The 14,601-nt window shown below is 39.8% G+C and overlaps 1 protein-coding gene across 1 annotated transcript; it reads left to right on the top strand.

Annotated features, from left to right (window-relative positions):
- The first annotated feature begins 2,009 nt into the window (after window positions 1-2,009).
- On the top strand, window positions 2,010-8,422 carry LOC118947696 (piggyBac transposable element-derived protein 4-like). Its single transcript, XM_036972682.1, has 4 exons — window positions 2,010-2,061; window positions 3,347-3,410; window positions 6,789-8,032; window positions 8,388-8,422. The coding sequence occupies exons 2-4, from the start codon at window positions 3,376-3,378 to the stop codon at window positions 8,420-8,422; spliced, it is 1,314 nt and encodes a 437-aa protein (XP_036828577.1). The 5' UTR covers window positions 2,010-2,061; window positions 3,347-3,375.
- Window positions 8,423-14,601: the final 6,179 nt, after the last annotated feature.

The following is a 14,601-nucleotide window of genomic DNA, read 5'->3' as shown; positions in this document are numbered from 1 at the left end:
TTGGCTGTAAGAAGTAAGAACATAACATCTGGTTATTTTTAAATTACTTCTTATGACATTGCTTGCCAGACTGAACATTGTAGTTCATATTTTCCAGTCTGCGTTACCCACTCCAGTCAGCGGATAGCGATATGCATTTTTCAGGTGATGCTTCTTGCGTGACGTATAATCTAGTGGACGGAACAGGAGGCTTCTTCAACCGCGACAAAAGGCTTCTGATTTAACCACGCTGTGCTTTGCTAGCAAACCTAAAACCGAAACATTGGAGCTCTTTAGACCAATCTTGTGTATATTACTCTTAGTGTTTTTAACATAATTCTGTTTACATATCTACTGGTTCATTTAAACGTAATTTGCTTGTTAAATTAGCAAATGTGTTACATTGATACTGCACTAGGCTAATCTCCCGGAGCATAAACTCACTAATCTAGACGGAGAAAGAAACTGGTGAAAGGAGGCAAAGAAGCTTGAAGAATGAATATGGAGGCTATCACATTGAAACAAGAGGATGATATTACAGTGAAAGAGGAATATGGGAACGAGGTTGTCAAAGTGGAAAAAGAGGTAGAAGCTTTCAGAATCAAAAAGGAGGAAGATGCCGTAAAATTGAAAGAGGAGGAAGACCTTTTTGGAGTAAAAGAGGAGGATATCTCAATAAAAGAGGAAGACGTTTTGGGAGTGAAAAATGAGACTGAAGATCCGATTACCACCAGTGAGTACTGTCTTAAAAACGGGCACAAACTATGCAGTTGTTTTTAAAGAGGCATTATCCTGAAGTTCTACACTTGAATATGTTGTTCAGTACTGTAGGAATTGTTTATTAAGGGGCAATCTGCCATTGGTACATATATTTTTGGAACTTCAAAAATGGATTTATTGAATTCTCTATGTGGTCTATATTAAAGTGCACTTATTCTAGTATAGCCGGGTTTTAAAATATAATATACAGTGCATTTCTACTTAAAATATAAAGTGGACGCAAAATGCACCCATTTTGTGGAACGGCCCTTTTACATTTGCATCACGGTGGGAAAAGTACGCAAGTAAAAGTGAGCCACCCAGTAAAATACTACTTGAGTAAAAGTTAAAATATACTGAAGTATCAAAAGTATATAAATAATTTCAAATTCCTTATATTAAGCAAACCAGATGGTGCCATTTTCTTGTTTGTTTTTATTTTATTGACGGATAGCCAGGGACACACTCCAACTCTCTGACAATCTACAATTGAAACGTGTGTTTAGTGAGTCCGCCAGATCAGAGCCAGTAATGATTACCAGGGATGTTCTCTTGATTAGTGAGTGAATTGGACCATTTTCCTGTCCTGCTAAGCCTTCGAAATGTAATGAGTACTTTTGGGTGTCAGGGAAATGTATGGAGTAAAAAGTACATTTTCTTTATGTACGTAGTGAAGTAAAAGTACAATTAGTCAAAAATAGTAAAGTACAGATTCCCCGGAAAGCTACTTAAATAGTACTTTAAAATATTTTTTACTTAAGTACTTTACACCACTGATCACCAACAATATAAAAAACACAATTAAAGTGGCTAATTTAGTCCCCTTTTAGATATGTATTCATTCCTCCTGTAAGACTCTGTGATTGCAATAGAAGTTGATAAGTTTAACATCTGTTTGATGTTCTCATTCACACAGGAGACAGACATGACTATTGTGGATCCTCTGGGGAGCCTCAACAACATCCTGATGCTGACGAAGTAGAGAAGAGTCTCTCCAGATCAGAACACCAGATGGTACAGCTTGGTCTGGTCTAACATACAGCTTGCTCTCAGGGTCTGGTCTGGGCTTCTGTAAAGCACTTTTTCAACAGTGACTTCAGCATCCATAATGATATGCGTCTGTGTCCCCTCTTTATGGTTACCAGGACAACGCTAGCCCCTCCTCCCTCCCGGAGTCCCCGTTTCGTACCTCTTCCGGTAGCACCTTACTGCTGGGTATGAAGAGGTTGTCTGTGCTGCTGGTGGACTGCAGGAAAACAACAGGGCTGAGTGGAACTGTGAGAGAAGGAGAAGAGAAGAAAGGATCAGATTTGACTCATCAAAGTAAGTGCTGTAGTTTAGTTTGAACAAAAATAATAGATCTTCCCACTGGTATCTGTTACCAGGACAACCAGCAGAGTTCTGTTAGTTGACATGAAGATGGACTAGTATCTTTTACCAGTGGGGCTGTCCCCGACTAATTAAAATCTTGTTTGACTTTAGCCATCTGTTCTTTTCACCAATCAATTGATGCAAATTTTAAACCTGTATTTCTATATATACACTACTGTTGAAGAGTTTGGGGTCACTTAGAAATGTCCTTGTTTTTGAAAGAAAATCATTTTTTTGGTCCTTTAAAATAACATCAACAATCAAAGCCACAAATGCTGATGCTCCAGATACTCAACTAGTCTAAAGGAGGCCAGTTTTATTGCTTCTTTAATCAGAACAACAGTTTTCAGCTGTGCTAACATAATTGTAAAAGCGTTTTCTAATGTTCGATTCGCATTTTAAAATTATAAACTTGGATTAGCTAACACAACATGCCATTGGAACACAGGACTGATGGTTGCTGATAATGGGCCTCTGTAGATAATAATGGGCCTCTGTAGATAATAATGGGCCTCTATGTAGATAATAATGGGCCTCTGTAGATAATAATGGGCCTCTGTAGATAATAATGGGCCTCTATGTAGATAATAATGGGCCTCTATGTAGATAATAATGGGCCTCTGTAGATAATCAGCCATTTTCCGCTACAACATTAGCAATGTCTACACTGTATTTATGATAAATGTAATGTTATTTTAATTGACAAAAGGACATGTATATCCTAACACGATCCGTGTTGTAAACAGTATTCTGCATGAATTCCGACTCTTTCAACTTTTAACAAAACAATTTTTTTAAATCAAATTTTGTTAGCAATCAAACATAGCTTAACACGGTCAAGTTGGGTTTCTGTGCAATCCTCAGACACTCTAGAAGGCAACCAAACATGTTTCATGATTCTACATTACGTATTGGCTATACAAGACCTGAATTAGCCCATGAAGGTTCTTGAACCAATGACCACTTATCGTTTTGAAACCTAGCTAGATAGCCAATGAGCTGGGATTTCCAGCAGTATGTGAACGCTGTTTGTAGGACAAACAGGCATCATGCTAGAGCTGTGCACAACAGAGTTCATTCTCTGGTGAAAGGAAACCAGATGCACGGTAGTTTACGTTTCACAGCAGTTCGTTCTCTTCTACAGACTTCTCAAGTCTGAAAAAGTTAAACATGGTTACTAAGAGTGGAAAAGCTAAATCTCAGTCCAAGTATAATAATTTTGATGATATTATTGCAGAAATCGACCAACAGAGTGACACAGAAGGAATGGATGAGGACTCTGCGAGTGACCAGAGTTTTGAGTAAGTAAAACAAGTTTTTACTTCTCATGCTAATGCAGTTGTTTAAATGGTTGCATATTTATTTATATATACACACACACACACACACACATACACACACACACATACAGTCAAAGTTTACATACACTTAGTTTGGAGTCCTTAAAACTCGTTTTTCAACCACTCCACAAATTTCTTGTTAACCTCTCTGGTACAAGTGCGTCCCACCTCGACAACAGCCAGTGAAATTGCAGGGCGCCAGATTAAAAACAACAGAAATCCCATTATTAAAATTCCTCAAACATACAAGTATTATACACCATTTTAAAGATAAACTTGTTGTAAATCCAGCCATATTGTCCTGTTTCAAATAGGCTTTACGGCAAAAGCACACCAAACAATTGTTAGGTCAGCCCCTAGCCACAGAACCATACAGCCATTTTCCAACCAAGGAGAGGTGTCAGAAATAGCGATTAAAATTAATCACTTACCTCTGATCATCTGGTGTCACTCCCAGGTCTCCATGTTAAACAATAAATGTTTGTTTTGTTCGATAATGTAGTTTGTGAACAGCTGTGATCAAACTGTCGGTGGTTTCACTCTGCTCTTGTATATTAAACCTAGCTCTCTCAAAAATAATGTCGTGTCTCCCTACAAAATGTGTTTCAAAATAGTCTTTAACGGCACTGTAGTTAACCTGTTGAATCTAGGGGGCAGTATTTTCATTTTTGGAAAAATAACGTTCCCAAAGTAAACAGGCTATTTTGTCAGGACAAGATGCTAGAATATGCATATAATTGACAGCTTAGGATAGAACACACTCTACATTTTCAAACTGTAAAAATATTGTCTGAGTATAACAGAACTGATATTGCAGGAAGGGACTCTTATTTAGAAAGCTCTGCGTTCCTATGCGTCCCTATTGAGCAGTGAATGAGATATCAACCAGATTCCTTTTTCTATGGCTTCCCTAATGTGTCTAGTGTCACAATACATAGTTTCAGGCTTTTAGTTTGAAAAATGAGCCTGAACGTCAACATTGCGTCAGTGGTCAGCTGGAGTCTCTCAGTGTTTTGTGCGTAAAAGACAAATGCAGCCATTGTTTCTCTCTTTCCTACTAAGAAGCCATCTGTCCCGGTTGATATATTATCGAATAGATATTTGAAAAACACCTTGAGGATTGATTATAAACAACGTTTGCCATGTTTGTCGTGACCACAATTTCCGGTCGAATTCTCAGCCAAACGTGAAGAACTAACGGAGTTATTTCGGCTACAAAAATAGTATTTTTGGAAAAAAGGAACATTTGCTATCTAACTGGGAGTCTCGTGAGTGAAAACATCCGAAGCTCATCAAAGTGCCTGATCCATTTAATTCTCTGTCAGTACAAGCCACTGGCCTGTCCGTGTTTGCGCCAGAGCCCGTTGAACTTGGAGTCGCAAACCCTGAAATCCCGCCAGCTTCTTCCTCTTGCATGTTGCTTAGCAGTAACTTAGTCCTTGCTCGTTAGCTAGCAAAATAATGATATGCGCTGTTTTATCTCCAACACTGTCCCCTCCCTGCTTTGAAACAGCCTGAATGTATGATTTACTTGGTACGTCCTTCACGTTTATGTGAATTTTACAACCACTTCTGACACCATGTAGTATGATCTAAAATAAGGACGCGCAACAACGAGGTTCTAGCTCCAGCCTGTTTATTAACCTAACCCTCGCATGTCCTACATAGGTACGGATACCCCCAAGGGACATCTTCAATCCTCAGGTTGTTTTTGTCATAAATAATTAAATAATATTTCAACCGGAGAAAAGCTTCGTCAATAGAAAAGGAGAAACAAGAAAGACGCGCTTGGCTCATGTCTGGAAATTTCCACTGTCCTCTCATTGAAAGTGCTGTATCGCCCTCACTTTTCAGAGTAAAAGCCTGAAACAATGCCTAAACACTGGTCACATGTAGAGGAAGCCATAGAGCTCATGAATTGGGTCCTAAGTCTTTGTATGGTGGATAGGCTTTCAATGGAAAAACAGCCTTTCAAAATAATAGTACTTCCTGGTTGGATTTTCCTCGTTTTCACCTGCCATATCCATTCTGTTATACTCGCAGACATTATTTTAAGTTTTGGAAACTTTAGTTTTCTACCCAAATCTACTAATTATATGCATACCCTAGCTTATGGACCTGAGTAGCAGACAGTTTAAAAACCTGTCTAGGACAGGTGTTCCTCTAGGGAAACGTTTCAACAAAAATTGCCCGAAATGTCATTATTATAAATATTTAACTTCAATTAAATCATAAGTGCAATACACCAAATGAAAGCTAAACCTCTGGTTAATCTAGCCACCATGTCAGAATTCAAAAAGCTTTACTGCAAATGTGATTATTGATCAGAAATAGCAATAAAATTCATCAATTACCTTTTGAAGATCTTCTTCTTTTAGCAACACTAAAGGTCACGACAAAACAATAGTGTCGTTTTGTTCGATATAATCCATTTTTATAGCCTAACAGGAAACACTTGTCGTAAATTCCGTGTCCTTCAACTTTGGACGTAACGTTCGATGTAATTACTCAATCTAAACGGACGTTTATCGAGTCATGTTTGGTTTCATTGCATTCCTCTGTTTGTTAGTAAAACAACCACACTTCATGGTTCTTTTCCGGGACATATTGACCGAAAGGAACTGATTTGAACACGGCAAACAATGACCTAATTGCGCACCAATGATATGATCGGTTCTTCGTTGATTGACTGTATTTCGGACCAATGACCACTGATCGTCTTGAAATCTAGCTGGGTAGATAGCCAATGAGCTCAGGTAAACGACAACGTGATGATTCTATCCAGGAAGACTATTGTTTGTGGGAAACTCAAGCGTATAGACACAACCATTCACCATTGAAAACTCTACGAGGCCACGCTGGTTACGTGCAGCATTTCAGAGAATAATTATGGCAAGTAAATCTTTAAAATCGAAGGCAAAGACAAAGTATACAGATCTACACGATATCATTGATGAGATTGATAGAGATAGTGAGAGTGAATTACTACAAGATGAGTCAGACCAGACAGTGACTATTCTTTTGACTCTAAATGGAGAAGATTCTGTGTTGGATTGGTGAGTAACGTTGTTTGAAATGAATCATATTAAATATTATTCATTTGAGTTGTTTCAGATATTTTTATATTTTTTGCCAGATATAAAATATGACATGAAATATAAAGTACACATATGTATAAAGTACACATTGCTCTACATTGTGGGTGTATCTGTGTGTCTGTATATATTACATATATTTTTACATGTCCATTCCATGTTTAGATAAAATACAACACCTCACCTTAGTGGATGTTTACTTACTCTATATATAATCTGTGTCTGTTTTGTCTTTATTTCACAGTCCCAGCGATTCTGATTGGGAGCCCATACTGCCAAGGTGCAAATCCCCCACTGAAGCTGGTCCATCCGCCCGGCCATCAAGAGGTGTGGAGCCGGTGACAAAGAAGCGGAGGAAGGGAAGTGTGGAACCTGCTGGCAGTGCGGAGGAGGGTCGTTGGCACTCTGTGCTGGAGGAGGATGTGGCTCCACCGCCTCCAATTTTCAGACCAAAGAGGCCACCAGGTCCTCAGCTGGCCATGACCTCTAAGTACAGCCCCATGCAACTTTTTCAGTTGTTTTTCACCTCAGCAGTTGTTGATTCCCTGGTGTTGAACACTAATAAGTACGGAGCTAAGAAGCAGGAACGCAAGAAAGAGACATGGAAGCCCATTTCCAGGTCAGATCTTTTTTGTTACTTTTCTATGGTCATTTACATGGGTGTTGTGAAGCTAAAAACCCTGAAGGACTACTGGAAATCTGCACCCCTCTATCAACTGCCTTTCCCATCCACTGTCATATCATGCAAAAGGTTTCTGACAATCTCAGGGGCGCTTCATATCAGTGACCCAGAAGTTGATAAGGACAACGAGACGAAACGAGGCACGGCAAGGTTTGATAAGCTCTGCAAAATTAAACCTCTCTACCTCGACATCATTGAGGCCTGCAAAACCTATTTTCAGCCTGCCCAGAACCTTTCCATAGATGAGAGGATGGTAGCCTCAAAGGCCAGAAATGGCCTAAAACACTACATGCATAACAAACCGACTAAATGGGGTTACAAACTGTTTGTTTTGGCCGATTCTGCGTGTGCATACACGTGCAATTTTTTTGTCTATGAGGGGAAGAACAGTTGTGCGACCGGTAAGAGACTGAGCTATGACTCCGTTATGCAGTTATTAGATTTTCAGCTGCTAGGGAAGGGCTACAAACTGTTTGTGAATAACTTTTACACAAGCCCTACCCTGTTCACAGACCTGAGGAAGCTGGATGTGTGGGCCTGTGGCACCATTCGGACCAACAGAGTGGGCTTTCCGAAAACCAGGGTGAACGACATGCCTAAGCAGGCTGAGCGGGGTACCATGAGATGGATCCGTGAAGATGGCCTGCTGTTTGTGAAGTGGATGGACACCAGAGAGGTGGCGATGTGCTCCACTATCCACAAGTCCTTCAGTGGTGATCACGTCGTCAGGCGTGTGAAGGACGCTTCAGGGGCATGGACCACCAAAAATGTCCCCATTCCTGCAGCCATCAAGGACTACAACAAGAGCATGGGAGGTGTGGACCTGTCAGATGCGCTGATAGGATACTACAATGTTCTCCACAAGACAATGAAATGGTACAAGACATTTTTCTATCATTTCATTGACATTGCTGTGGTGAATGCCTTCATCCTCCAGAAGGAAATGGCTAAGAGCTGTGGACAGCCCCCCATCTCACAGCTAGCCTTCAGAGAGCTGCTCATCCAGGAGCTTGCTAGCTACAGCAAGTCCACTGTAGCACCTTCTGTCCCCTCTGCTCCAACTAGTAGTGTTCACCTGCCCAGATTCATCTCTGCAGACATGAATGTGCCTCGGGGCAAAAAGGGCACAGTAGGGAGACGTCGTTGTGTTCTGTGTCACAGGAAATGCCCCATCACCTGCACCAGCTGTTCAGTAACCCTCTGCTTTACAGCAGAAAGAGACTGCTATTGGGCATGGCATCAGAAGAACAATATTGTGTAGAGGACTGAGGGTCTTCACAATATTGTACATTATACATTGAATGTGCGTAAATAGTTACCCTTGTTATTTGACATTTTTTCAAATGTTCATATTTTTTTTTGGGGGGGGTGGTATGTTAGAATGGCATTCAAGTGTTTTGTATATAGTAATTTACTTCAAAATGTATCACTGTACCAATTCGGCCACTTGGGTACATTTGGGCAACTTGTGTGGGACACCTAGGTGACTATATACTCAATGTCATGTAGCTCACTCATTCCTGAAGATATCTTTCTGAAACTTTTTTCAAATACTGTTGCCATCTTATGTTCTCCATTCAAACCACCCCCAGCATCCTATCTGTATGTTTGGATGTTCTTGTTTCAGTTGAAAGATGATGCAAAAAACTATAAAAACAGAAAACGTATGTTTATTTCCTTGTATTTTCTTCTACCAGATCTATGGTGTTATATTCTCCTGCATTCAATTCACATTTACACAAACTTCAGAGTGTTTTCTTTCAAATGGTACCAAGACTATGCATATCCTTGCTTCTGGGCCAGAGCTACAGGCTGTTAGATTAGGGTATGTCTTCAGGCGGAAATTGCACAAAGTAACCCGAAAAGGATTTTAATAAGGTAAGGTAGGTTGAAAGGTTGGTCAGTTGTTTGATCGGTCAGTTGGTTGGTAGGGTCTGTCAGCTGGTTGGTAGGGTCTGTCAGTTGGTTGGTAGGGTCTGTCAGCTGGTTGGTAGGGTCTGTCAGCTGGTTGGTAGGGTCTGTCAGTTGGTTGGTAGGGTCTGTCAGTTGGTTGGTAGGGTCTGTCAGTTGGTTGGTAGGGTCTGTCAGTTGGTTGGTAGGGTCTGTCAGCTGGTTGGTAGGGTCTGTCAGTTGGTTGGTAGGGTCTGTCAGCTGACAGACAGAAGATACATAATAAAGGAGAGACTATGAGTAAGAAAGTGATCAGAGTAACCATAGCAACAGAGGACATGGTGTCAGCAGCAGCTCTCTACAAAACCTCAAATGTTGCATCACTTCCGGTGGGCCTCAGAGAGACACATCTAGATGGCCTCAAATCTTCCCTTGGACAGATGTAAATGAGCTGTTGGCTAAATCTGGTGCTACGCATCACTTCTGAGACTTCTGACACCATTGAAATCAGTAGACATGAAAATTACCAGCACTCTGACTCTGTCCTGCACCAGGAGAGTCTAATGGAGGACAATCTAGAGAGAGAAAGATTTGTCCATTGCATGAACAGTTACAATTGATTTCCTCCAACATTACAGCATTTAATCTCACAGCACATTAGTTGTAATGTCTGAGATGAGAGATTCATCATACCTGCTCTTGATGAAGAGTGACCACTGATATCTTCAGATGTCAGGATGTTGTAGAGACGTTTGTGGAGGTGTTTGGGGATTTTGTGAGGGTTGTGGAGGTGTTTGGGGATGTTGTAGAGAGGTTTGGGAGGGTTGTGAAGGTGTTTGTTGGGAATGTTGTAGAGAGGTTTAGGAGGGTTGTGAAGGTGTTTGTTGGGGATGTTGTAGAGAGGTTTGGGAGGGTTGTGAAGGTGTTTGTTGGGGATGTTGTAGAGAGGTTTGGGAGGGTTGTGAAGGTGTTTGTTGGGGATGTTGTAGAGAGGTTTGGGAGGGTTGTGAAAGTGTGTTCTCTATGTTGATCATCGGAACTCATTTGAAGGTAACCTATACACACACATGGAAGCACGGAGGTAGTTTTGTGCCCCCAAAAATAAGGGGTTAAATATATGTAAAACAATATAAAATATTACCTGAGCTTTCTTATATCACCTAGATATAGGACAGACACTTCAAAACCTTATTACTTAAAACAAATATATGTATTTTTTTCCAGTTATTAAATGTGTTTTTCAATGCATTTCTATGGGCAATATTAGTAAAGCCCAAATTCAATATTTGATTTAAATATATCTATATAAATATATATTCAGTACCAGTCAGAAGTTTGGACACACCAACTCATTGTAGGGTTTTTCTTTATTTTAACTTTTCTCTACATTACCAAGAGTGCAAAGCTGTCATCAAGGCAAAGGGTGGCTACTTTGAAGACTCTCAAACATCAAATATATTTACATTTGTTTAACACTTTTTTGGTTACTACGTGATTCTATATATGTTATTTCATAGTTTTGATGTCTTCACTATTATTCTACAAAGCAGAAAAAAGTAAAAATAATGAAAATATCTGGAATGAGTAGGTGTGTCCAAACTTTTGACTGGTACTGTATATACATATAAATAAATAAATTAAATATTTAATTTGGGCTTTACTAATATTGCCCATAGAAATGCATTGAAAACACGTTTATAACTGGATTTTTCTTTTCAAGGTTTTTAAGTGTCCAAACTTTTGACTGGTATTACACATATATATATATATATATTTATACCTAAAGGGGTCCTAGAATTAAACATCAAACAGCTAAATAATCCACAGTATGGCCATCTTAAAACAATTCCAACCAATAAAATACAGCTACATTTGGAGAGGACAGCATTCGGAAATCCAGATTTTGTTACGTTACAGCCTTATTCTAAAATAGATTCAATTAAGTTTTTCCGTCATCACAATAACCCATAATGACATCACAATAACCCATAATGACATCACAATAACCCATAATGACAAAGCAAAAACATGTTTTTAGGAATTTCCTCACAGCATAATTCTGCAATCACAGGTGGTTGTCCTGGAAGGTTCTCCCATCTTCACAGAGATGACCAGCCTTTCAAAGCACTTCATGGCTACATACGTGAGTGACATGGGTCGGTAGTCATTTAGGTAGGTTACCTTGGTGTTCTTGGGCACAGGGACTATGGTGGTCTGCTTGAAACATGTTGGTATTACAGACAGGGAGAGGTTGAACATGTCAGTGAAGACAGTTGCCAGTTGGTCAGCGCATGCTTGGAGTACACGTCCTGGTAATCCGTCTGGCCCTGCGTTGTGATCTGAGGACCCATGCCAAACCTTTTCAGTCTCCTGAGGGGGAATAGGGTTTGTCGTGCCCTCTTTATATAGCCAAATTATTTTTCACTCAGGAAGCTCCGGTAAACAGTGGTTGTATTTGCACTACTGCCACCACCAGGCCTGGAGTCCATTTTGACTTTGTTGATAGCTAGCCGTGTTAGCTAGCTGTCCGGCTAAAGACGTAGCAGCTAGCTGGCTACCGATCAACCTATTGTGTGTATTGAACATTCATATTGGACAGCCTTACCTATAGAGTAGCACCACCACCCATCAGCCCATTCTCTTCTTGAAGTCAAAGCCACAGTGTGTTTTGATCAAATCAAATGTTATTGGTCACATACACATGGTTAGCAGATGTTATTGGTGACATGCAGATGTTATTGGTCACATACACATGGTTAGCAGATGTTACTGGTCACATACACATGGTTAGCAGATGTTATTGGTCACATACACATGTTTAGCAGATGTTATCGGTCACATACACATGGTTAGCAGATGTTATTGGTCACATACACATGGTTAGCAGATGTTATTGTGAGTGTAGCGAAATGCTTATGCTTCTAGATCCGACAGTGCAGCAGTATCAAACAGATAATATCTAACAAATTCCACAACTAAACCTAATACACATAATCCAATAAAGGAATGGGAAATATAGAAGTATAAAACATGGATGAGCAGAAACACAGCAGCTAAGATGCAATAGATAGTGAAGAATAGATAGTGAAGGATACATTATTTACAGTTGAAGCTAAAGATTACATACACTTAGGTTGGAGTCATTATAACTCATTTTCAACCACTCCACCAATGTCTTGTTAACAAACAATAGTTTTGGCAAGTCGGTTAGGACATCTGTGTTAATGACACAAGTCATTTTTCCAACAATTGTTTACAGACAGATTATTACACAATCCCAGTGGGTCAGAAGTTTACATACACTAGATTGACTGTGACTTTAAACAGCCTTGGAAAATTCCAGAAGATTATGTCTATAGCTTCTGATAGGCTAATTGACATCATTTGAGTTAATTGGAAGAGCACCTGTGAATGTATTTCAAGACCTACCTTGAAACTCAGTGCCTCTTTACATGATATCATGGGAAAATAAATACAAATCTGCCAAGATCTCAGGAAAAAATGGTAGACCTCCACAAGTCTGGTTCATCCTTGGGAGTGATTTCCAAACGCCTGAAGGCGTCCTCTGGTCTGATGAAACAAAAATAGAACTGTTTGGACATAATGATCATCGTTATGTTTGGAGGAAAAAGGGGGATGCTTGCAAGCCGAAGAACACCATCCCCACCGTGAAGCACACAGGTGGCAGCATCACGTTGTGGGGGTGCTTCGCTGCAGGAAGGATTGGGGCACTTCACAAATTAAATGGCATCATGGGAGAGGAAATGTACGTGAATATATTGAAGCAACATCTCAAGACATCAGTCAGGAAGTTGAAGCTTGGTCGAAAATGGGTCTTCTTAATGGACAATGACGCCAAGCATACTTCCAAAGTTGTGGCAAAATGGCTTAAGGACAACAAAGTCCAGGTATTGGAGTGGGCATCACCACGCCCTGACCTTAATGCTATAGAAAACAGATCATTTTACCCTTTTAAAAATAGTTATAGGGGGAGGTCCGGGGGATGTCTGTCTTTGAAAGGGTCATTGTAATATTTAAGATGTCCCCTTTATTGATGACCTAAACCTAAAAGTCAAGGGGTCTGAATACTTTCCAAAGAAACTGTAAGTGATTGAGGAGAGAGCATAATTGCTATATTCTAATTAAAATCATTGACCCATAAGGGAACACATGACCAAAGCAATGCGTGACCCATGCAGAATTAAAACAATATTCATCTTAATGAGAAATATAATCTAGTAAACAAATGTTTGCATAACCAAAGACATGAAAACTGGTGGGAACATTGTATTTAGCTAGGATTTCATAAGGCCAGGAAGGTCATTGAGAATAACTATAGACAATAGTTAATGTTGCTAGTTTAGGGATGAAGATAGTGAAGGTTCATCAATGTTAAGCATGTTTTTTAATTTGACGTGGAAACAATGTTTATTCAACCAGTGGGAGGCTTGTAAAAGCCCACAGGAAAGTGGAATGAGGAACTCTTCATTGAGACAATCATGAAACAGCAATCTGTGGGTGAGTTGTAGTGGATATAATAATATAAGGATCTGCTGGAGTCCAAGTCAAACCAAGATTCTTTATTTCTGAGCTCAGAGAGAACAACAGAGTTTAGTATTTGGTATTTTACTAGGATCCCCATTAGCTGTTGCAAAAGCAGCAGCTACCCCTCCTGCGGTCAACACAAAACATGACACATAATTGTCACGTCTCTCGTTGGAAGGCATGGACCAAAGCGCAGCGTGGTAAAGTGTTCATGATTTTTATTTAATCAAAAAACATTAGAACAAAATAACAAAGAGAAGAATGAACAGTTCTGTAAGACAAATCAACTATACAGAAAACAACTACCCAAAAAACACAGGTGGAAAAAGGCTGCCTAAGTATGATTCACAATTAGAGACAACGATAGACAGCTGTCCCTGATTGGGAACCACACTGGCCAAAAAACAAAGAAATAGAAAACATAGAAATAAATAAACTGGAATTCCCAACCGAGTCACACCCTGGCCCAACCAAAATAGAGAATAAAAACCTCTATGGCGTGACAATAATACAGAACATCAATAGACAAGAACAGATCAAGGACAGAACTACATACATTTTGTAAAAGGCACACGTAGCCTCCATATCAATGCATACACACAAACTACCTAGGTCAAATAGGGGAGAGGTGTTGCTTTATCTGTTTTTTTTAAACCAGGTTTGCTATTTATTTGAGCAATATGAGATGGAAGGAAGTTCCATGCAATAAGGGCCCTATATAATACTGTATGCTTTCTTGAATTCGTTCTGGAATCTTGTGAACTGTGAAAAGACCCCGGTGGCATGTCTGGTGGGATAAGTGTGTCAGAGATGTGTGTCATTTGACTTGTAAGAACTTTGATGATATCTGTACATTACAGGAACACCTGTGATGACAAAAGTACAATGATTCATGTTTTGCTTTAGCTTGAGATAAAGAATCAGTGGTAGACACCTTGCA

The sequence above is a fragment of the Oncorhynchus mykiss genome, unplaced genomic scaffold (genome assembly GCF_013265735.2).
Source record: "Oncorhynchus mykiss isolate Arlee unplaced genomic scaffold, USDA_OmykA_1.1 un_scaffold_189, whole genome shotgun sequence".
Lineage (NCBI taxonomy): Eukaryota > Metazoa > Chordata > Actinopteri > Salmoniformes > Salmonidae > Oncorhynchus > Oncorhynchus mykiss.
This window is presented reverse-complemented; position numbering and strand designations above follow the sequence as displayed.

Excerpts from the sequence above, each read along its gene's own strand:
- LOC118947696 (XM_036972682.1), top strand. The coding sequence starts at position 3,376 with ATGGATGAGGACTCTGCGAGTGACCAGAGTTTTGA. Across the intron at positions 3,411-6,788 it reads GCGAGTGACCAGAGTTTTGA|TCCCAGCGATTCTGATTGGG; the intron begins GTAAGTAAAACA and ends TTTATTTCACAG. Across the intron at positions 8,033-8,387 it reads CATCAAGGACTACAACAAGA|GAAATGCCCCATCACCTGCA; the intron begins GCATGGGAGGTG and ends TCTGTGTCACAG.